The 25,344-nt window shown below is 44.2% G+C and overlaps 1 protein-coding gene across 2 annotated transcripts in view; it reads right to left on the bottom strand.

The window, feature by feature from the left end:
- Positions 1-330: 330 nt before the first annotated feature.
- nrn1la (neuritin 1-like a) overlaps positions 331-25,344 on the bottom strand; it is an 82,731-nt gene continuing 57,717 nt past the window's right edge. The window contains exons 3-4 of one of the 2 annotated variants that reach the window (XM_038806812.1): positions 17,975-18,280; positions 331-1,920 (exon numbers count right to left, since the gene is read on the bottom strand). In XM_038806812.1, the coding sequence (XP_038662740.1) occupies positions 18,001-18,280 (280 nt within the window). In that variant the 3' untranslated portion in view covers positions 331-1,920; positions 17,975-18,000. The remainder of the gene's footprint in view (positions 1,921-17,974; positions 18,281-25,344) is intronic. The other variant, XM_038806813.1, reaches the window with a different exon arrangement.

The following is a 25,344-nucleotide window of genomic DNA, read 5'->3' as shown; positions in this document are numbered from 1 at the left end:
AAAATGCAGTGGCCGGGTCTTTCACTGTGCTGCTTGGACAACTCTTCAGATTTCAGGTGACGAACGAGAATGACTGATGCGGGATCTGCTGGGAGGGGCTGTGGGGGAGTCAGTGAGGGAGGGCCACACTTATGGGTGCGTGCTGTGGATGTATGACAAGTTATTCCCATGGTGGGGGGGGGGGGGCAGGATTTGCATTGTGGGGGGAGGGGGCCTTCCAATGTACTTTAGGGGGCACTACAGTAATGCCCTGACGGAAAAAACAAACAGAAACAGGGTGGACTCTCCAACTGTCAGAATCTTTATCACGAAAGACAACTTCACAAATAGTTATCTAACTGAATTTATTCTAAAAATGTAACAAATATTTTATGTATACAGAGTAAATGCAACATAAATGTCAAAAATACAATTAACAAGAGAATATTAACTAAAAATAATTAGAATACACCTGGCCACTCAATAATACAACTGTCATTATTTCCATTGTCTTCCCTTCTTACACCTGTACCCAGTTTCTTTTTCAGTATTTTACACATTTCCAGGAATTATTTTTATTTTCTAATTTATTCTGAGGATTATTATTAATAGAAAATTATTACAATGCAAATGTATTTAACGGGAAAATATTTCTTGTTACCCTGTCATCGTATAATACCGTCTGAAAATCCATTTATTCATTTATGTACAAAATGCTAGAATCTCAATACAAAATGCTTAACTTGACAGCACTATATTTCACCATGCCAGGTTCATACACTAGCTATTAAGATGTATATTGTTGATCGCTAAATCTTCCTGAGTGGTTAAGAACACACACATAAAATACATTATCATAGTATTCACCTTGTAAATGATGATAAAGCTCAGTCTCTCTCTACGATTCATGGATTCCATCTTCTAATGGGACATGTGATCCTCAGCCAAGGTTCTGGCCAAGTCAGGAGCCACCACCAATGCTCAAGCCTCCTTCAGTTATCTTCTCAGGGCCAGAAACTAGACGTAAGTTGAACCTTGCTTTGAGCAATCATATTCCAACCTGCCTGTGCCTGATTAAAAATACCCAGTGAAAAAAATGTAACATTTTAAAATGTGTCTCCTTTTTTGTTATGAAGTGTGCACAGTGTTCAAAAGATAGATAAACTCCCCCTCTGTATTATCTGACTTACTGGCTTGTTTAATTCACATGACAATGAACAATAAAATTGATTCTTCTTAAGGTATTTGTTCAAACTGACTTGTCAGTTTTCTTCTTGCCTTTTCCTTGGAGTTGATGACATTATCAGGAAGGACGTGCTGACAAGTTCCTGCTGTGGGACCATCCTGCCCCAGCTGTGCAGACTAAGAAGCTTTTTGATTATTTTATCAGGTTAGTTGAAATGATTTTCATTTTCATCAACACCTCTCCCCACACAAGAGCTATGAAATACAGATCCACAAAAGAGTCCAGGAAATCATCATGTCTGAGTCACATAGCAGGAGCTTTCTGACCTCAAACTACCTTTGAATACTGGCAAGAGCAATTCCACAAGCTCACGCTGCCAGCGAAGGCACTCTGCTTGCAAGCAACAAAACTAAGAGAATCAGGGCTATGATGTTATTGGTTATACTTCTCGTGAATACAACTTCCCAGAGGCTATAAGGTTGTAATAGCAGCCTTGTAATTCCACCCATTGCATACAATCAAAAAGCAAAAATTTGAAGGGGAAGTTATCAAACCCAGAACATGGATTGAAAGAATTGGCCTCTCCTCTGGTAACCAGCTTCAAGCAAAGGTTATTTCTTTTCCATCTTCAGCAGGTTTGCCGACTGTGATTAAATGTATTCCTGGAGGTTTCATCACATGACTGCCCCCCATACTCCAGCCATTAGTCAGCCAACACATTCCCCCTTGTTCCTGGGCCAATGGGAAATTTATATCTGGTAAAGAGAAATGTTCAAAGAAAATTTATTAAGTGGAGTTTGCACATTCTCCCCGTATCTGCATGGGTCTCACCCCCACAACACAAAAAGATGTGTAGGGTAGGTGACACGCTAAATTGCCCCTTAATTGAAAAAAAAAGAATTGGGTACTCTAAATGTATTAAAGAAAAAAAAAGAAAATTTATTAAAAGAACAATCCTTTTAAGGGTGGCACGCTGGCGCAGTGGTTAGCACTGCTACCACACGGCGCCGAGGACCCGGGTTCGATCCCGGCCCCGGGTCACTGTCCATTTGGAGTTTACACATTTTCCCTGTGTCTGCGTGGGTGCTCACCCCTGTAGCCATCTAAGATGGCCACCTGCAAAGGACCATGGGAATTATGGCCAACTCAGGACTCAGACAGATACACAGCTTATGAGTATCTAAAATGCAGGTAACCAGACCTGACCGAAACCCCCGCTTGTTTACATTTCAATGGGCCATTTTCCCAGGACAATAGAACTCCAATCAAGCAATTGGTACAGCCACAGACTGATCGGCGCCACTCCCCTTACTCAGAAAGCACAACTGCCAAGGTCAATGACCACTAAAGACCCGCCCAGCTACCAAGGCACCCGCCCCTTTACTGGCCGAAATCGAAGAGAGTGATCAGAGCCTTGTCAAACTATTGGGTCCAAGGTTAAGGACCGCCCCCAAGGGCGCAAAATCCCAGAGGGATAAAAGAGGACACAGCCATGTGTTCTGTCTCTCTTTTGGATCCGGCCTGTGCCAACCCAATTGCAGCAGGAACAGCCAGCGACGTTCAAGACCAACGATCGCTACCTGACGGATGAGCCCAGCAGAGACTGAGCCACTTTCTTCGAACCAGCCAAGTGAAATCCAGATAAAGGCTGTATCCATTTGCACAGTGCCGGTCGCCCTGAAGTTAAGTATAGGTTATTGTAGCTGATAGGTGTAGTTTAACTCGTAGTAGATATTGTGTTTGCATGTTGAGATAACTCTTGTATATGTAAATAAACCATATTTTGAACTAACTAACTGGTTGTGTGGTCATTTGATCAATATAAGGGAAGGCTTGTGGTTCACTGAGATAAATAGAAATACCCACAGTATTGGCGATGCTGTTGGCACTGAAACAGAGCATCACCCCCAGATGTGCAGGGTAGGTGGATTGGCAAAGCTAAATTGCCTCTTAATTGGAAAAAAATAATTGGGTACTCTAAATTTATATTAAAAAACCCACAAACCTTTTTAATATCTGATCTTTCTCCAGGGTTGCACATGGCAGGATCCTGGGGATTGACCTTCAGCTCCTGGAGACTCCATGCCAATCCTGGAGGGTTGGCGATCCTAATGTCCATGCATTAAATTCATTTTGAAATGAACCTTTGTGGATGGTGGTCATTTACTATTGTGCAGACCATGTTTTCAGAGAATTCCTACAGTGTAGAAGGAAGCCATTTGGCCCATCGAGGTTACACCGACCCTCCGAAAGAGCACCCTACCTCGGCCCACTCCCCAACCCTAGCTCCGTAACCGCGTAACCCCACTTTATCTTTGGACACTAAGAGGCAACTTAGCATGGCCAATCCACCTAACCTGCAAATCTTTTGACTAGGATGGATGTTAGCTGCCTTCTTGATGGTGTTAACCCTCTTGCTGCTGACTGATGGAGCCCAACTGCAGTACATTTCTCAAGGGCAATTAGGGGTAGGCCTAGTCAGTATCACCCACATCCCATAAATAAATAAAACAAAACTAAATTGGGATATTTCATTGGGAATCTTTATTTGTGTTTTAAAACAGGTGGGTGTATTTCAACGTCAAACTGATTAAAGGTTAGGGGAAGGGAATTTCGAGTTCAGATTAAATTCCTGGATTCCCATTGCAGTGTTCAGCAATAATTTGGGTAACTCCTCAAATGCATTTCACAAGGTCGTTTGTTAATAAGCTCTCTGCTGTAATCTGCCTTGTGAAGAGTGAAACGTCTGCTTTTGTAATTCATTTTGTTGTCACATGAACTAACAAAACAGAATTGTAATAGGGCTGCAGTCTGTTAGCAAAATCTCCCTGTGCACTTTAAACATTTCTCTGGGTACTGTCAGGAACATGCATAAGTTTGGAACATATTGCACATAAGATCGACCAAAAAAACAGCCACTGGGACTGTGTGCAGCCTATTGCTCTCAAATTGGATTGTCTGTCTGAGGATAATCTGGAACAATAAAAGAGTTAACTGCCACTGTCCAGAGGAAACACTGCAGTCTTTTTTCCAGTACACACAGGAATTATGATGGTATTCGGGAACCCTAAATTATTGTTAGGGGCTAGGTCAGTGTTTTTTCCCGGATCCACTTTTGTCAACCGGCCAACCTTCGGGACCCACGCCGGCCGACCTTCGTGATCCATGCCAGCCAAGCTTCGTGACCACAACACGTTCACTTACCTTTAATGTGACAGGTGAGCCTGCTTGGTCCTGACGATCTCACTTCAATCAGGTTCACAGGAGGAGAGGGCAAGGCGCAAATGAGATGCAGTGTTCAGCCAATTTCTTTGTGCCACCTTCATCTTTGTGAGAATGGAAAATCCAACCTTGCACATGAAGGGCAATAGCAACAAAATGCTTGTTTTACTCAGCAATATATACTCCAGGAAGATGCTACTCCAGAATGCTGACAACCTCATGGACTTTTGGTGTGTTTTTAACGTGCTGTCACAGGTCAGTATCCTCATTTGTAGTCAACTGTAAGTTAATAACTGACTCAGGGGTCTCAAACTTAAAGGGGTTCTTCACCCACTTCTTTTTCAAAATCTGAAACTTCTCCTCTGGAAAGTAGCGACAAAAAATTGTTGATCAGCGCAGCCAAATGCGACTGAATAAGGCTTGCCAATCTATTGACAGTTCCCTTACTAACATTGTTTTCTTCGATGTGCCGTAACAGTGTGGGGAACGTGCGGTAGTTTTGGTTTTGTACTCCCACTTGCTAAACGTTCAATGACTTTTGGAAAACACCAATTTCTTGCAATTTGAGGTTCAGTTAGTTTAGAAGTGAAAAGATGTCTACAAGGTAAGACATTGGGCAGGATTTGCTGGTTGTTTGCGTCGGCGGGAAGTTCCGGTCTCATGCCGGCGCATTGGTTGTCCGGTAATGAGGGGTGCCGTCAACATGAAATTCTATTAACAATGGCAGGGCTGGTAGATCCCACTGGTGGGCTGCCTCTGCTGCTGAAAACCACATGGCGGGGTGGTCGGTAAATCGCGCCCGTAGTTGGCATCGGATTTTGATTAGCAAATGAATCAGCCAGAGCGGACGATTTCTCAAGGAGGAAAGCGTGTATTTCATACCTCACGCCATAAACTCTGCCAAGCACCCGATCCCTTGATAGCCAACATACCTCTATGTGGAACAATAAATGTGTGCCCTCGGCCCCCATATCAGAACACAGAGCATGGAAAAGCTTGGTATGGAGTGCGCTACATTTAATGCAATTTACGACTTTCACAATTCTTTTCAATGTCATTTCAAAATTGGATGGAATTCCTTTCAATGCCTCATGGTGAATAAAGCAATGATTCCGCTCCAAAAACTACTTTTAGCTGAATTAGCCTCGCACAGGATGAGGTCGCGTTCACCCTCTTCAGTACCTCCCTCCAAACCTCCTCCTCCAAAATTGGCCCTAGGTCTTCTTGCTGCCTCCTGTAATCCTTATAACTCCACTGTTTCACCCAGTCATATTGGCTGCTCCATCGCTTGTGACTCCAGACGTGCAGGTTGAATGTTATGCAGCCCAGCAAATCCTCAACAAATCCATTGTTCCAAACCTAACTAACATAAACTAGTAAAAATCTGAAACTTGTGTACTTTCATCCAGCTGTATTGAGAGCTCCTGTGTTGTCTTTAAACGAGAAATAAGCTGGACTTCTAAATTCTCAGCAATATCAAAAGTTCAGCGAGGTACTATATTATCACTAAGTAGGATGCATTTCAGTTTTTCAGCTGATTTCTGATCTAGGACTATGCCAGCCATATCTAATTCTGCAGGGAGAATTAATCTCTCTGCTACCATGTGGAGCATTTTCGCTTTAGCTACGTGGTAAGCTAACATGCAAGAGGCTAATTGTGCTCATCATTCAGTGTTACATTTCTGCCAAGAACTTCAACTGATGATTTCAGTTCTCACTGCATCCTTTGAAAAAAATTAAGATGTTTGTCCTCGAGCGCCCCATGCTTTAGTCTTCAGATGCCTTTGCACTAGGGGCAACATGGTGGCACAGTGGTTAGCACTGCTGCTTACAGCACTAGAGTCCCGGGCTCAATTCCAGCCATGGGTGACTGTCTGGGTGGAGTTTGCACTTTCTCCCTGTATCCCTGTATCTGTATGGCTTTCCTCTCGCTGCTCCAGTTTTCCCACAGTTTAAAGATGTGCAGGTTAAGTGGACTAGCCGTGTCAAATTGCCCCTTGGTGTCCAGGGATGTGCAGGTTATGTGGGGTTATGGGGATAGGGCAGGAGAGTGGGCTGAGGGTGGAAGTGCTCTTTCAGAGGATCGGTGTAGACTCGATTGACGAATGGCCTCCTGCACTGCATTGATTCTACGACTTCTATGACTTTTGAGGGTTTACAACTCTCATTCGTCAGTACTTCCCTGCATACAACACACATGGCCTTTGCATCTTGATTTGCATTGGCACAAATAACAAAACCACACCGCAGGAAATCATCTTTATACTGCTTTGTTCCCCATTTTATAAATGTTAAGTTTCTTCCATGTAGGCTGTTCACCGGAGGCCCTGGAGCTCTGTACACTAACAGAGTTAACACTAGCAGCTCTCTCTAGCAGATTCTGATGTGAGATCCTGGCCAGTAGGTACACTGCCTATTTGTCTCTGGCTGTCTCTTCCTTGTAACAATACGATCAATGTTCACAGCATTCTTGCCCTACTCAAAAGTGAAAGAAGCTCGCCTCCAAATGTTCTTGTGCCAAAAGCATGCACTTACAGGGTCCACTGACCAGCTCACTGTTGTCTCTTATGGTCGGATGTCGGCAGATAGGTGCAGCAAGAAGAAATTCTTCTTTCAGGAACACGGTGACCCTTAGCTTCACGACCTTTCCGTCACTCGCCGTGGGTTACGACCCACACTTTGAAAAATCCTAGGTTAATGGAGGAATGTTCTGTATATATAATCATAGAACCCTTACAGTGTACAAGGAAGCCATTCGGCCCATCAAGTCTGCACCGACCTTCCGAAAGTACACCCTTCCTAGGCCCACACCACCACCCCATCCCCGTAACTCCACCTAACCGTTGGATACTAAGCGACGATTTATCATGGCCAATCCACCTAACCTGCACATCTTTGGACTGTGGGAGGAAACCAGAGCACCCGGAGGAAACCCGCGCAGACACGGGGAGAATGTACAACCTCCACACATACTGTCACCCAAGGTCGGAATTGAACCCAGGGCCCTGGCATTGTGAGACAGTAGTGCTAACCACTGTGCCGCCCTATTAAATAGAAGTTGTTAGAAATACGGACTGCACTTTTAATAATACCCACATTCTACTCCAGTCACTTGTACTTCAAATTCACTATTCCTTCCTGTTGGAACTGACCAAAATGATTTGGGATGTTCCATTTGGGACAGGATCCTTTCTCCAATGCTCCACCATCTCTGCTTTGCATGGACAGAATATCGTATATGCATGTGGAAGCAATCCTATTAAATCTCCCATATCACTCTTTACCTGAAATGAAAACTTTCATTCAAATTGTCTAAAGAAAACTTGCTTTGATACTAGCTATCCCATGATAAATTCAGAAGGGTCAGTTAATCAGTACAGGCACCACCTTCCCCCAACCTCATACCAGTATTCAATATATTCACTGCCATCATTGTGGCAATTTATTCCATGTGACAATGACCCGACCAATGGTTTTAGGCGAGTTCATTGCCCTGGTTTTAATTTCTCTTTTTACCATATATGATCACGTGTGGCAGCACGGTGGCACAGTGGGTAGCACTGCTGTCTCACGGCCCCGAGGCCCCAGATTCAATCCCGGCCCTGGGTCACTGTCCGTGTGGAGTTTGCACAGTCTCCCGTGTCTCCGTGGGTCTCACCCCCACAACCCAAAGATGTGCAGGGTAGGTGGATTGGCCACGATAAAGTGCCCCTTAATTGGAAAAAAAAAGAATTGGATACTCTAAATTTGTATTTAAAAAAAGAATGAACAGCATTGTGGGAAGATAATGTTTGCAGTTACCTCTCCAGAACCACGCCAATTATTGATATAGTTGATATTTAAGATTAATATTTAAATAACTAAAATCTATTATTTAAACCATCAACGAACATGTGGTATGAACAGAAAGTACGTTGAGGGGCTGTGGGATGCCAATTATATAAATCCCGCTTGTTAACTCAGCAAGGTCTCGGAACAAAAGCGCTCAATGTCTCACTTGCAAAGTCAAGTCACCTATTTTTGAAATCTGAATCATAGCACACAATTCTTCATCTTGGATCCTCACTGTCTAATTTTCTCCATTTGCTTTGATCTTTTACCCCCTTTCAGCCAATATTCTTGCTTCCTTTGCCCTCTCATATATATGTAAACAAAGACAGTGAAAGTTGATTAACTTTCTCATCACAAAGGACATCAGAACCAAGACCAAACCTGTACTTCCTTAATGCCCACAGCATATACACGCACATCCTCCCCACACCCACACCCAACATACAACAATACGCTTCAAGCAGGGTCATTGGATAACTAGCGGCAGGACTCCTGAATTATCCCCTCTAGCTAAAGTCAATTATATGGCTACTGCTATTCAATAGCTGAGACTGGTTAACCCATTATAGAGAGTGGAGGCACAGGGAAAGCGGATGGTAAACCTGCGGCCTTCAGGGTCAAATCTGACCAGAATTGGGCCAGAGTATGCCTGGCGTCAGGCATTCTGACCCTGTAGTAACTTCCATTGCCATTATCATTACATGACAGACATCAGGAAAGCTCCAGACATCAGAAAGGTTGCTCGGACACTGAGCAGTAGTAAGTTGCGGCAGGCTTCAAAAGCCTGCAGCAGCTTCAAGTGATGGGCATCCAAATTGTTTTCGTTATACCAAAGATCAGGGAAATAAAATGTCCGGCCAGTCTACAGGGAGGCTGAATGTCCCAAGGTTCGCTGACAATGCAATGGAATTATTGATGCAGCAAGTAAAGGCAGAGGAGGAAGACCCTAACTGGTGAAGCTAAACAACTGTAGGGTTTCTCAGTGGACCTCCCACAGCTAATGGACAGTGAGGATTAGGGCACCGTAGTTGAAGAAAACACACATGAAACTGGATATGGAACAGGATAAGGCAACAGTTTTTGGAAAGACGGTGGATTTACAATTTACACAATCGGGACACTAATGTATTCCATTACTGACAAATAATATTTCAAGTACAGTTGTTAAAGATGTGTTAATGGCAGTTGAAAATGGGACTTTAGCTGATAAAAAGCTTGTTGTATTAAAACTGAATAAGCAATTTGCGCATCCGGCTCCTCGGAGGTTGAAAAATGTATTAAAGGATGCAGGGGTAAGGGATGAAGACTGTACTAAACTGATAGAATAGGTTAGTGATTGTAGTGAGGTTTGTAGGAAGTACAGTAGGACACCAGCACGACCGATAGTAACCCTACCTTTGGCCGGGGATTTTAATGACATTGTGGCCTTGGACCTTAAGATCTGGGATAAAGCCAATAATATATTTATTTTGCATTTTGTAGATTTAGCAACCAGATTTAGTCAATCAACGATTGTACGAAGTAAAGAAAAGAGAGTAATTCTGGATCAAATCGTGGAAAAATGGATAGGGACAGGAATGGCCCACTGGCAAAATTCCTTACAGACAATGGGGGAGAATTTGCTAATGATGAGTTTAGGGATATGTGTGAAAACGTGAATATCACAGTTATGAATATGGCAGCGGAAAGCCCATTTAGTAATAGTGTGTGTGAAAGAAACCATGCAGTGATAGACAATATGCTCTGGAAAATGTTGGCAGATAGACCAAACTGCAAGTTAAATTCAGCTTTAGCATGGGCGGTACATGCAAAGAATTCATTGCAGATGGTTGGGGTCTATAGTCCCTATCAATTAGTGTTTGGCAGAAATCCTAAAATTCCATCTATTTTAGATGACCAGCCTCCAGTTTGGGAAGGGACTACAATTAGCTTTGCCTTTGCTGAGCATTTAAATGCATTACATCGCAGTAGAAAAGCTTTTGTGGAAGCAGAAGTCTCTGAAATAATTCGCTGAGCTTTAAGACATAATGTACGGCCATCAGATACCATTTTTCAGCAAGGAGACATAGTATACTATAAGAGAGACAATTTTAATGAATGGAAAGGCTGAGGGAAGATCATAGGCATAGATGGCAAAATAATTATTTTGCAACATGGCAATCAAACTGTTAGAGTACATTCATCAAGGATAATGGGTACAGATTACAAATTTAGACAGAGCAGACTGACATGACGATGAACCAGGATCATCTAGTACGCATGTGTTACAGAACTATGAGGACCAGTTAACTGATATAGACAGGGTTTCTGTAGAGGAACACAACACTTCTGATGAATTAGAACAGGCCATTTTTCCCGAAAGGACAACTGCCAAAAGTTGGTACAAAAGTGACATACTTGCCTGAAGGGTTTAGTCAATGGAAGGATGCAACTGTTATTAGTAGAGCAGGGAAGGTCACTGGAAAATATAAACATTGGTTGAATGTACAGAATTCAGGGGAGGGAGTCAAGGCAATGGATTGGGAACGCGAAGTTCAAAAATGGAGGGCACAGAAACGCAGTGACAGTTCAGATAGTACATTGGATAATGAACAGGTCCGCAGGAAAAGATTGAGAACTATTGAAAGAACATCCCACAGCAGAAGGGATGGAACTTATAAGGCAAAGGCCAGGCTTGTGGCAAGGGGATTTGAAGAAAACTTAGAACATCAGGATTTAAGGGTAGATTCACCTACAGCAGGAGGTTATTTTAAAGATCTTCTTGGTTCTATTAGCCACAAAGGCATGGGAATGCAAATCTATAGATATAAAAGCTGCCTTTTTGCAGGGGCATCAGGTCATTTTTCAGCTCATCAGACATTTTTCTCCGTCCTCCTAAAGAGGCAGCTAACACAGAAGGGGTCATCTGGAAGTTGAACAAATGTGTATATGGATTGAATGTCTGGAACTTTTCGGTAAGGTCAGCTTTGTTAAAGTTAGGCTGCTGCCAGTTGAAAGCAGATCCGGCAATGTTTTACTGGCACTATAAAGGAAATCTTTCTGGCATCTTTATGATGCATGTCGATGATTTTTTGTGGGGTAGGACTAGTGATTTTGAAGCTTTTGTAATCTCTGATTTGACGAAAGAATTCAGGGTTGGAAGTCAGGCTTCCAGTGCATTTAAATATATTGGACTGGAAATCGGACAGACTAAGTTAGGGGCAACTTTACGTCAGCAATCTTATTTGGAAAGCATCAGCCCAATGGCAATTAGTCGTGGCCGGGTTTCACAAAAAGACACAATGGTTTCAAAGATCAAAAAAGAGAAACTGTGAAGTTTAATTGGGCAACTGAATTGGTTAGATAGACAGACTAGACCTGATGTGAGTTTCGATGTCTTAGAGTTGAGTACAAAAATGAATGATCCCAAAGCGGAAGACATAATAAGAGCAAATAAAGCGTTGGTCAAACAAAATGCAGGAGTGTGTTTTGAGGTTCCCGGTTTTAGGTGACCGTAGGCACTTGAAACTCATAGTTTATAGTGATGCGTCCTATGCAAATTTATGTGATGGGGTTTCAAGCGCAGGAGGTTTTATAGTTTTCCTTTTGGGGAACAATGGTAAATGTTGCCCTCTTGAATGGGAACAAAGAAAATAAGGAGAGTGGTCAAAAGCACTTTGGCTGCTGAGACGTTAAACCTTGTAGAGGCGGTGGATATGGCCTTTTATATATCTCAGCTATTGATAGAAATTTTGTGATTAGGGGATTTGGGTAATATACCTTTTGAATGTCACATCAACAATAAATCCCTGTGGGAAATTGTGCACTGTACAAAAAGTGCCAATGAAAAAAGGTTAAGGATAGACATCGCAAGTTTGAAGCAGCTGTTGGACAGAGGGGAGATAGCAAAAATTAAATGGGTCGACCATAGCTATCAGTTGTCAGACTGTTTTACAAAAAGAGGGGCTAGTTCACAGAAACTTTTGGATATTGTTAATGAAGGGCACTGTTTCTGTGACTGTTTTATTTTTATTCCAAAGAAAAATGAAAAAAAAAGAGAAGGGGAAAATTGCGTGTATGTTTTTGAGTTTCTTGTAATTTTGTTTTCACTTAATTATTTTTTTCTCCAAGGAAGGGGCGACTGTAAGTAATGGGTTAAGAGACATTCTAATTAGTTGTCTCATTCATGTTAAGCATCCAATAATTTTTTAAAAAAATTTTTTTTATAAATTTAGATTAGCCAATTATTTTTTTTTTCCAATTAAGGGGCAATTTAGCGTGGCCAATCCACCTACTCTGCACATTTTTGGGTTGTGGGGGCGAAACCCACGCAGACACGGGGAGAACGTGCAAACTCCACACGAACAGTGACCCAGAGCCGGGATCGAACCTGGGACCTCAGCGCCGTGAGGCGGTTGTGCTAACCACTAGGCCACCGTGCTGCCCAAGCATCCAATAATTGACACTGATATAAAAAAGAAGCTTCAGGTGCCCTTTGTGTAGGGTGGTGTGATGTTAGAGTTTTGTGCAGAGTCTGTTGAAGTAAATTAAAGGTGTTTGTGGAAAAGGAGCAGAACCTTTGACTCTTTATACAACAGCAGCTAAACGTCTAACAAGAGAGATTTTCTCCAAGTATGCACTGTGCTAAATGTTTCAATGACTTGCAATGACTCCCTGTTTTAATTGCTTCCCATCAGTGCCCATGAAACCGCATGGTGCCCTGAACACCCATGGCCTTCACCAAGAACTGTTCCTGCAGTCGCATCCTTACATGCATCTTCTCTTTCATGCGCTCATTGAATATATCAGCCCCAGGAGGGGCTGCGTGCTGACAATTGAGTTTTACCTCATGTCGTGTTAATGAAAGGTCATTCTCACTTTTGACATTCTTTCCCAGGAATCGAACAACCCGCAGCACAGGAGAGGTTGGCAAACCTTGAGCTGTCAGCCTTCAACGCTATTAATCCCCTTTCTCCTTTTCTCAGTCTTCTCCCTTTCTTGTTTCCTCCTTCCACCTTCCTCCTATCCCTTCACTCATGGCTCTCCCTGACTTCCTTTCTCCCCCCTATCACACCCCCTCTCTCTTTGGCCCTCCTTTCTCTCATTCTCTGTTCATTTGCATTCTGATCATCAGTGGGACAAAAATTAGTAAATTCACAGCCCGGGATTATGTGCTTCTATCATTTCACTAGTTGAAGCTTTGAATTCAAATATTTTTGTCAGGTGGGATACAGGAATAAAATAAAATAATTTTTAGAAAACCAACTCTGGCCTATACTGCTGAACAATGTTGTGCCTACCCATCCTTCGACACATCTAAATGGAGGTTAAATTCTAGCCTGGCTCTATTGTTAAAATTTCAATCCAATCTGCTTTACAATAATTGCATGAGAGATTTTTAATATTAATGTTCAGTGTTATACTCTGTAGAGATTCCCAAAGCTGCAAATTACTACAGTCTGATTAAAGCAATCTTTTCAATTTGCATTTCAAAATGTGTAGAATCGTCCAGCTGACTCTGTAGCAACTGAACAGAATCATTCCCAACACTTAATTATGCAACTCAATCTCAAATATATTCAAATTAGGAGCAACTAAATCCAAAACTATAAAGGCTGGAGTGCATCTCTTGGAAGTCATTGCTCCACCAGGGCACTCAGCCCTACATCTGATCATGTCTTTTGTTTATTGGCATCTGTCTCACATCAGGGCCGGGATTCTCCCCTACCTGGCGGGGCGGGGGTTCCCGCATGATGGAGTGGCGTGAACCACTCTGGCGTCAGGCCGCCCCAAGCCCTCACATTGAGGGGCGAGGCCCGCGCAGGAGTGGTTGGTGCTCCACCGGCTGGCGTGAACGGCCTTTGGTGCCAGCCGGGGCCGAAAGGACTTCGCCGGCTGCCGTAAGTCCGCGCATGCGCCGGAGCGTCAGCGGCTGCTGACGTCATCCCGGCGCATGCGCACGGGAGGGGGTCTCTTCCGCCTCCGCCATGGTGAAGACCATGGCGAAGGCGGAAGAAAAAGAGTGCCCCCACGGCACAGGCCCACCCACCGATCGGTGGGCCCCGATTGCGGGCCAGGCCACCGTGGGTGCACCCCCCGGAGTCAGATCTCCCCACGCCTCCATCAGGACCCCGGCACCCGCCCGCGCCATCAGGTAGGTGTTTTGATTCCCACCGGCGAGAGAGGCTTGACAGCGGTGGGACTTCGGCCCATCGCGGGCCGGAGAATCACCGGGGGGGGGGGGGGGTGAGAGGGGAGCGCCAATCGGCGCGACGCCCGCCCCCGCCGAATCTCCGGTGGCGGAGAATTTGGGACACGGCGGGGGCGGGATTGACGCCGGCCCCCGGCAATTCTCCGACTCGGCGGGGGGTCCGAGAATCCCGTCCCAGGTCTGACATCCTGGCAAAGCATCCGAAGACCTGTATTTCGAATATAGGAGCATCCACACAGCTTGGCGATGCCAGTTGGCCATCTCTAATGCAAGGTGCTGGACTCAATTAACCATGGGTGCTGGGGTCAAAGATTGAAACTCAACTAAATTAGGAATTGTAAAACTAAATTAGGAATTGTAAAATAAATTCAATCAATTAGAAGAAAGCTCCAGAGCCAGGTTATTACAGTACTGCTTTGTAAGAAAGACAAGTGCAGAACATTTTAAATCTTAGTTCTGTGAAACATACAGAAGTGTCAAAAATATAAATTTCCAGGGAGTGGGATGCCCCACAACCTTTCAGAAACTAAATCCTGTTAGGGTTTTTAGGGCAGCATGGTAGCTGACACTGTGGCTTCACAGCGCCAGGGTCCCAGGTTCGATTCCCCGCTGGGTCACTGTCTGTGCGGATTGTCTGCGTGGGTTTCCTTCAGGTGCTCCGGTTTCCTCTCTCAGTCCAAAGATGTGCAGGTTAGGTGGATTGGCCATGATAAATTGCCCTTAGTGACCAAAAAGGTTAGGAGGGGTTATTGGGTTACAGGGGTAGGGTGGAAGCGAGGGCTTAAGTGGGTCGGTGCAGACTAGATGGGCCGAATGACCTCCTTCTGCACTGTCTGTTCTATGTTCACTGCTGCCTCACGGCGCCATGGACCCGGGTCACTGTCCCGAGTGGAGTTTGCACATTCTCCCCGTGTCTGCGTGGGTCTCACCCCCACAACCTAAAGATGTGTAGGGCAGTGGGGTTGGCCATGATAATTGGAAAAAAAAAATTTAAAAGAAAATAAATCTCATATCTTCAATGTTGTCCTGTCTTTCATAAATCAACTACTATAGCTCGGAATATTTCAGGCTGCATCGGGGGATGAGGCATGGATGTCCACTCTCCCCATTGTTCTTTGCCTTGGCTATAGAGCCACTGGCAATGGTGATGAGAGCGTCAAGGGAATGGCAGGGGATAGTACGGGGCAGTTGCAGCACATCGCTGTATACGGATGTCTTACTGTTGTATATTTCATTGGAAGATACAGGGGGGATTATGAGGATTTTGAAGGAATTTGGTCAGTTCTCGGGGTATAAATTGAATATGAGGAAGAGCGAAGTTTTTCTGATCCAAGCGAGGGGGCAGGAAGCGAGGCTGGGAGAATTGCCGTTTAGGGTGGTGGGCTGCAGCTCACTGAGAACGTAGTGGTCTGAGAGTTACTGACGTGCTGTTGAGCTGGTTATTTATTGGTAAATATCACCCATTTCTCCCTATTTGCAAGTGTTAACGATATTAGTGATTCCAATTTGAAAGTGATTCCGATTTGAAAGGTGATACATAAATGCAAATCTTTTTTTAATTGAGTGCACATAGATTTTTTTCACCTCATTTAGTTGATGCAGTCAGGCTGAGCGTTACCAGACACATGTAGTTATCTTTTGTTGTTGGAACTGGTCGCTCTGTTTTGTTAATGGTTCTGCCATGGACAGGGGTCCTTTTGTAGTTTTACAAATTCTGTTAATACATGAGTGACTCATGACTGACAAGTGAAAGCAAAGTGAGGAATATTTATCTATCCATAATCTTTATATTCCCATATATTAATTACAGGTAGAATTCATTAGAAAATCAACATCACAAAAACAGAGTATGGTTATTACCTCATTACGGTTTATGGGAACTGGTATAGAAATTAGTTACTACGTTTCCTACATTACAACAGCGCCTACACTCCAAAAGTACCAAATTAGCTGTAAACCTCTGTCGGATGTCCAATGGTTGTGACAGGTTCTATATAAACGGAAGTTTTTCATTTTATTCATGCCTGTTTATTGATCTGTCCCTACCTCACAGCACCACATGAATGAACTGCAGTAGTTGCAGAAGATGACCCCCCCCCCCCCCCCCCCCACCCCCTGCTTTGCAAGATACGGGAAATAAATGCTGACCTGGTCAGCAACACCCATAGCCTGAGAATTAATTAAAAACAAAAAAAACATTGACCTAATGGTCAAATAAATTATTCCTCCACCACCCCTTTGTGCCTGGTATTCACCGTGTGTCATATCAAAGATAAATAGTATTATACTTACATAACAAGAACGTCAATGGATTAGATTGAATTAATTTCTAGCTAGTTTGCTTGTTTTTTTTAAAAAAAAGAAATAAAGTAATAGTATGAAGATATTGTGAAATACAGTGGGTATGTTTTGAGAGAATTCAGACATGCCCACAGTGCAAAAGTCACATAACCTTGGTAGCCCCAGGTTACAATATATCGCTCGAGCTGTTACAGCTCAAACACCTTCTTCCAATCACCTCATCTCTGCTGTTGTCACAGGGAACAGGTATCCAATGTGTCAAGAGACCCAGAAAGAGTCACTGCAATCATTTGCAATTTTCAAACCTTGGTCAAGCTATTTTTATAGTTAGCAACCACTTAAGCTAAGTTGGCCGATAGGACTTCAGTTTGATGCCCTCTGCCCCTCACTCAATCCTGCAGTATCAGCCTAGATTATGTTTCCCAAGTCCCATGAGGTGAGGACACAGCCAACTGAGCCAAGATGGCACAAGCTGGTGAGCATGTGAGGGAAAGGTCAATGTCTACTCAGTGGGTACTCTACATTTCCAAACTACTCCACACGGTATTGGTTTAATTGGATTTGCATGGAAGGTACATATTAACATCATCTGGGTTTCCGATATCATTACTGTTTGTAAATGTTCCCACAGTACTAACCTCTATTTCAGTATTATAATGATCCTTGCTTTTCTTTATCCTTCCCCCACCATTCGCCCCACCTCCGCCCCCATGGTGGGCTGAAACTTGCTAAGATGCTGTTGCGCAGGCACCAACAGCTCTCCATCATCTCCGCTGACTGACTCTCGCCATTCTTGTGAGGGGTTGGGCAGTGACAATTAGAAATGATTCGATTATTGCGGCCAAGGAAAATCCTGTCCTCACCAGATGCCCAGCATGAGTGACTGGAGAGTGACTGGGAACCCTGGCTGGTATTTCCTCCCTAACCCAGAGGCATTGGGAAAGTCCAACTCCCCTTGTCTGAGAGAAGCTAAGTCTGCCCAGACGGGGCTTGAGCCAGGGATCTCCTGGCCTGGAAAATCACAGCACATTTACCCACCAAGCCAGCATTTTTATGTATTTAATCAACTAAAAGATAGAGCTGTATGACATTCTTTGAATGAAAAGTACATTAAATTAATGTAATTTGAACACAATATAGAATGAACCATCCTTGACCGATAGAGAGAGGCAACATTCAAAGGCAATTAAACAACAACCAAACTTTCTGTCTGTATCAATCGTGTTTCTGTCTCTTCGGTGAAGGGATCAGTGTTGGGAGCTGACCTGGGGATCATGGTCGGGTGGGTTTGCTACATGTTGACCACCAGCACAGCGATCGACAGGACGGGAGTAGTGAGTCCATACCACAGCGAACCAGCAGAACCCCATAAGCCCTCTTTGCTCGATTCGCGTCTATCTGTGTTTTCCATGGTTCCAGATGGTCTGCCTCTTGAACTGCACAGCTCATGCAAGTTGCCTTGGAATTGTAACTTTTTTGACTCCTTCCTCAGAGATTCCCAGATGGAGGCAGTGTCCGCGGGGCAACCTTCCAGAACGGAGTCTGCACACGCGTGGAAGTCATCCCAGGATCTGCACATAAACACGGGACAGAATAACTTGACCTCAGAAGATGCAAGAGGTACATGCACATGTAAGAATAAACACTCTGTGGCAGTTAATTCCTTTACTGTTTGGAAAAATAAAAAAATAAATGGACGTGTCACAGGATCACCATTAAGCACCATTGGGATTCATCAACTGGTCTAAATGATCTGCCATTTACTGGTACTCCAAGAAATGTCTCATCAACATTAATTTACACTACGCAGCCAGGCTCAATGATAAGCACACTGCAAGTAGGAAGGGTACAGCATAGAGTAGGGATATAGTAGGCCATCATGGAGCAAGTAAACATATCATCACCCTTTCATGGATCTCACTCGTACTTGGTGTCAGGGGAGGTTGTCAGAGTGGGCAACCCCCAGATGTTTTAATGTTGTGATGACCTTGCATCAATGTTTATGTACTGTCCAATGACCATTGAGAAATATCATCATTGGACTCCCCAAGTGCCTCAATGCAGACATGACATTACATTTGTGTCCCTTTCCAAACCAGCTTCACAATATACAAATTCCCCATGTGGAGCAATGCAGTCCCCTGGGAGATATCAGAACACAGGCCATTTGGGTGGAGGGAATCTGGAAAATTCCTCTCTGACCTCCTCAAGCGACCAAAGCTGATCCAGATTACTATTACTGGGTGCCTACCTCTCACTGTAGAAGAGTCATACTCAAATCATTAACTCTGTTCCTCTCTCCACAGATGGTCCCAGGCCTGCTGAGTAATGCCAGCACTTTCTGCTTTTGTTTTAGATTTTCAGCATTCACAGTAGATTTTTTAGAACAGTACAGCACAGAACAGGCCCTTCGGCCCTCGATGTTGTGCCGAGCAATGATCACCCTACTCAAACCCACGTATCCACCCTATACCCGTAACCCAACAACCCCCCCCTTAACCTTACTTTTTAGGACACTACGGGCAATTTAGCATGGCTAATCCACCTAACCCACACATCTTTGGACTGTGGGAGGAAACCGGAGCACCCGGAGGAAACCCACGCACACACGGGGAGGACGTGCAGACTCCGCACAGACAGTGATCCAGCTGGGAACTGAACCTGGGACCCTGGAGCTGTGAAGCATTTATGCTAACCACCATGCTACCGTGCTTTCATTTTACTTATCTCCTACCTCATGGACTTTGAAGAGTCCATGAAATTCTGCAAAAGCGAAGATTATTGACTTCAAAAACCAATTTGGAACACAAGAAAATGAATTGATGCATTTCATGGGGCTATCATAACTTCAAGTTGCCAAGTTGGCTGTCTAACCTATAAAGAAACATGTGGCCCTGCAGAGAATAATTAATTACATAACAACAAATTGCATTTATATAGTCTTATTAATATAGAAGAATTATCTAAGGTGCTTCTCAGGAGTGTCATCAGACAATATTGGACAGCGAGTCACGTTAGGATTTATTAAAATTGGTGGCCAAAAGTTTGGTCAAGGAGATGAGTTATAAGGCAGAGAAAGAGCAGATTGAGTTACAGAGGTCCAAATATTTAAGGACAGAGTTCCAAAGCTTAGGCCTTGGTATCTAAAGGTACAGCATTCATTGGTCGAGCAAATATAATTAGGGATGTGCAAAAGGCCAGAACTAAAGAAGCACCAAGATCTCAGAAGAGTGTAAGGTTACAACAAGCAATGAAAACCCTGGGGAATTTCTGAATGTGATACATAAATATCAGTGAGTATTCATCCAAGGCAATAGATGACACCATTTTCTGTGGTCACCACTTTATCAATGCTCATTGCCACTCGTGTCAGGATTTTATTCAGGTTCAGCAATGCTGGGGTGGAAAGAGTTTCAAATTTAGATCTCGGGGCTGTCCCCAGTCCTCAGTTTCTTTTGCAGAGGAGCAAAAGTTTGTGATAACCCAGTACACCCTCGCAACAATTGGTAGCGGCCGAATACATCAGTAGCAGTGATTTTCTACGGGACCACCACGTGGCAGGCTCCCCTCAGCATCAGAAACCCTGTGGGAGTCTTGCCGAAATTATCTGCAAAACAGGAAATCCCAAAGAGGGGGCAGGTGGTGGGAAAAGCTGCCCCTACCTACCAATGCAGAGGAAACTATCTTGGCAATGAGGAAGAACCTGGCTCTTGGATGCTTCTGGTTCCTGTCCTCGCTGCTCGGACACTGGGGTAGTCTTTGCTTCTTATTCAACCTTGGCGTTAACAGCAGGAACAGAACAGTAACGCGAGTAGAGAGGACACAGGGTCTGAATTTGTAGAACTGTGGCACAGATATTTCAGTAAATTGAGCTCCAAGGTGAAACAGCAATAAAGGACACAGGCAACAGAGGAAATACAAACTCAAGAAGCCCTCCCAGAGAATGAGACATGAAAACTACTGTTACTGAAAATGATTTCATGACAAGTCAGCCTGAAGTAGACAACAAGCTTAATACGTTTGAAACAGAGCCTTTGTAGCTGATGCCATTTGCCCAGTATAGGCACTGCTTGTGAGAAGAGTGGAATGGTGTAAGTGGTCGAGACTGCTCTCGATATTTTGCTCCTTTTTGAGATACCTGCCCAATATTCCCTTCAAGAGATTGAAACTACTTATCCTTCCAACATCCAGAATTATTAAATGAATTCAGAGTGATTTAAAATTGAGCAAGTAAGTAATCAACTTGATTTTTAAATGCTGATAGCTCATTATTGAAAACAGCCAGAAAATATAATTATTAAATATATTGAAATAATAATTATGAAATCAGTAAGGTAATTAATTTAATGAGTGTTCTTATTGCTGAGTAAACTTTGTGAATTATGAGACTTAGACAGTAAATTAGTGAGTAACTAAACTATAAAATTGAGTTTTGGATTGGGACACGGGGGAAACAATTGGTGAATGAAAACTCAATGTATTTTGGAAGTAACTTTAATTAGCAGATTGAATAAATAACATATTGGGTTGGCAAGTTAATTATGAAAGTGGGGGGGGGGGGGGGGGGGGGGGGCGCCGCAAGTTCACAGGTTACAAACTGAGAGATTGAAGAACCGAGAATAATGAATTGCTAATCCAGAGCTGGGAAGTGAAAATCCTTTGGAGTGGGACAGAAGAAGGCTGTAGCGGACAATATGTTTTTGCAGGATCAACTACAAAGGATTATAACATCATTGTGGCTGACTTGCTAACAAGGGATCACGATGCACGGTTATCTGATGCCTGATCGAGACGATGAAGGCAACACGCCAATTTTGTGCTTCCTGCCGGTCTAATGATTATGGCTTGCAGTCCAGGATTAAGTATGCTTCTGGATGGCTACACACTTAGCAGGAGGTTCATGTGCAAGGATAGCACGAGTTAAAGCCAGCCTGCACCTCATGCCGACAGCAGCAGGTATTCAAACTGTTTGAGAAAGTAGTTCTCAAAGATTATCAATAGAGCAGCAACACAGAGAGAGGTTTTCTCAACCAGTACTGGATGGTGGTCTTAATCCAGGACCAGGAGGTAGAAAGGAAGAGAGTTGTTGTGTTGCCGCAGAAAGCCAGGGGGCTCCAATAATGCACTGACATCTGCATAGGCATAGGTAGCAACTCAGGTCAATGGGGGCCTGGCTACAGTGCTGCAGAAAGTTCAATCGCCTCATGCAAGTAGACAAGCTCAGCGAATGCAGCTTCAAGTGCCATCTCTTCCTTCACACACTGCCCAATTCACCACCAGCCCCATCGAAAATTTCTAGCAATCAGGACTCATACCCAACATTCATATACTCCATTTCACCTCGCGCTCTTACCATTGTGACAAGCCTCGCGCCCATCCTTACAGTTTCCACTCACTTTTCCCTTCTTTCCTGCGGGACAAGCTGGCACATAACCTGAGGCAGCAGCAAAGAACAAGTGAGGTTCAAGCACAACCGCATCACCAAAGTCCTTTGGAGGAGACGATCCTCGGAATACTTTGGTGCATTAGTGACCAAGATCATGATAACTAGCATCACTGAAACAATCCACGATGACGTAATGTTCCTGCCTTAAGTGCCTTCCCAATTCCCACTTCACCTGAAGTCCAAGTCCAAGCTTCAGATACTATCACTAGGGATCTCTCGCTTTCACTCAAACACCTTCCATCAGCACAAGCCTGCACTTCTGCATTTTGGCAGTAGAATCATAGAATTCTTACAGCACAGGAGGCCCTTCAGCCCTTTGTGTCCATGCTAGCTCTCTGTGATAGTAACTCAGCTAGTTCCACGCCTTGCCCTATCACAGTATTCCTAATTTTATTTCTCTTCAGATAATCTCTATTTCCCTTTGAAAGCCATGATTGAATCTGTCGCCACTGCACTTTCAGGCAGACCTAAGCCCATTCCTGACCTAACCAGTCACTGCATAAAAAATACCTTTCCAATTGGCAGAAGAACCATTATTTCTTCTGCCATTCACCTTAAGCCAATGTTCCCTGGTTCTCAACAGTTCCACCAATAAGAACAGTTTCCATCTATCTACTTGGTCCAAACCCTTCAATGATTTCAACACTTCTATCAAATCTTCTCTCAACCTTCTCCTCATTTACGGACTTATTCCAGCTTTGCCAATGATGCCAGCTTTGCCAATCTATCCATGTAACTGAAATCCCTCAACGCTGGAATTCATGGGAATCTTTTCTGCATCCTTCTCAATACCTTAACATCTTCTCAAAATTGTACTGCCCAGAATTGGACTCAATATTCTAGTTGAGGTTGAACTATTGTCTAATAAGAGTTTCATTATAATTTTCTTGCTTTTTATTCTATTCCTTTATTTATGAAGTTCAGGGTGCCATTTGTCTTATTAACCACTTTGTCAACCTGCCCTACCACCTTCAATGATTTTATTTCCATGGGATTTGGCATTGCTGGTTAGTCTCGCATTTGTTGCCCATCCCTATTTACCTAAAATGAGGGACTTGCTAGGACATTTCAGTGGGCAGTTAAGAGTCAACCACATTGCTGTGGGTCTGGAGTCACATGTAGGCCACACCAGGTAAGGACGGCAGATTTCCTTCCCTAAAGGGCATTAGTGAACCAGATGGGTTTGACTGATAGTTTCAGTCATCATTAGTTGAGTCTAGCTTTCAATTCCAGGTTTATGAATGGAATTAAAATTCCACCAGTTCCCATGGTGGGATTTGAACCATGTTCTCAGTGCATTATCCTGGGTCTCTGGATTGTTAGTCCAGTGACATTACCACTACAGTATCCTCTTCACCCACTCCCTAAGCTGTCCGGAGTGAGGATTACCTGGATGTCTTCTCCCCTCCCCCTCTCCTTCTGTCTCCTGAAAGCAGAAAACCTGATAGCAAAGGCTGTGTCTTCACCATTGCCAGCTTGTGTAGGATGCAGCAGACCACCACAAATTTGTAAGCATCCTCCTGTGAGCATTGGCGGGCTCCCTAGAGTGGTCCAGCCAGTGGAACCATTGTTTGAGAACAATGGCTTCTCTATGGCGTTCCAGATGCAATTCTGGCTGTGTGGCATGCGCAATGGCCACAGATGGTCAGGTGGTGCTGGAGAGGCAGGTGCCCTGCGTCGAGCGGGTAGCCCTTGTCACTAAAAATCCAATACTCTGGTTCAACGTTGCCCCCCCCCCCCCCAGGACTCAGAGCAAGCTTTCTGCTCAGGGGCCTTGAAGATCCACTCAACTCCTTGCAAAGGTTCAGCACCACTCCCATCTGACTGAATGTGAGCTCCAACAACATAGTACACATGACTTTCACTAACTCTGCAACTTGCAAAAGAAAATCCAAAGTGCCTCAGCTGGAAATCCTCTCAAATAGCACCAATGGGGGGTGGGGTGGGGGTCCCTCATGCAGCTGAATGTGTGTGGGGTGGGGGGGTCCCTCATGCAGCTGAATGTGTGCTCAGCTGTGCATCTTTAAGAGTTAACAGCGACTGCAAAATGGCTTTCCCAGGGGGCCAAGTCAGTATTTAAGGCAGACTGACTGTCCACTCAACATTCACACAGGACATCCCTGGCTGAAACGGTGATGAGTATCACGGGCTGTGCTGGATAGGGGGCAGAAACAAACTCGTTGTCATTTTCAGCCCCGCTTCTAACACAGAAACCAGCCCAAGCTTGTGGGACAACTGAAATGACTTTCAAAGGAAAAATCAATCCAAGCACAATTTATATATTGCTACGGGGAGTTTGCAAGCTGCGGAATTTCCTTTTTGTTATTAAAATAGATGAAAGGACAGCAGCTGTTGCCGGTCCCTCATTGACTGAACAGCCCCTGTAATTTAATTCGGAAATATTATGAGGTGACAGGTATATATAGCAAGGACACTGCGGTTGGTTGGGGAAGAGCGGATTATCTTTTTGTCTTTCTGTTCATCGGCAGATGGAATGTGTAGCTATCGATTTGATGTCAGCCATAGCCTGAGGGGGGAGGCCAAAAGGTCTGTGAGGACATTAATAATAATAATGCAAAGTGACTTGAGATCAGCCCATGGAGGAGCTGGGCTGGGCCACAGTGGGCGGTGCAGGAACAGCAGTGAGCTGGCTCTGGAATATCACTGTCATTTCTCGGCAAGAGACGTCACTTGGCTGGCGATGAGAAAGACCCTCCTCATCAGACTCTTCCTCCACACTCATAGCCTCAGCTCATCCGCACGTTGCAGTCAAGGTGGCTGTGGTGGGGAAGAGATCGTTGTCAACCTCCTTGTGGAATGTGCCTTTGGATGATGGGAAAGGTACTGGGTATGGTGGAGGAGTGGACACCTTCCCATGCAATCGCAGAAGGTGTAACACCTGCCCCTTTACCTCTTCCATGCTTAACATTCCAGGCCCAAAACACTCATTCCAGGTTAACCAGCGTTTCACTTGCATCTCTTCCAATTTGGTCTACTGCATTCGCTGCTCCCAATGTGGTCTCCTCTATATCGGAGAGACCAAACGCAGACAGGGTGCTCGCTTTACTGAGCATCTTCGGTCTGTGCGCTGACCTTCCTGTTGCTTGCCATTTTAACAAAAGACCCTGCTCCCATGCCCACATGTCTGTTCTGGCCTTCTGCAATGTTCCAGTGAAGCGCAACACAAAC

This window comes from Scyliorhinus canicula, chromosome 9, assembly GCF_902713615.1.
Source record: "Scyliorhinus canicula chromosome 9, sScyCan1.1, whole genome shotgun sequence".
In the NCBI taxonomy this organism is placed as follows: Eukaryota; Metazoa; Chordata; class Chondrichthyes; order Carcharhiniformes; family Scyliorhinidae; genus Scyliorhinus; species Scyliorhinus canicula.
This window is presented reverse-complemented; position numbering and strand designations above follow the sequence as displayed.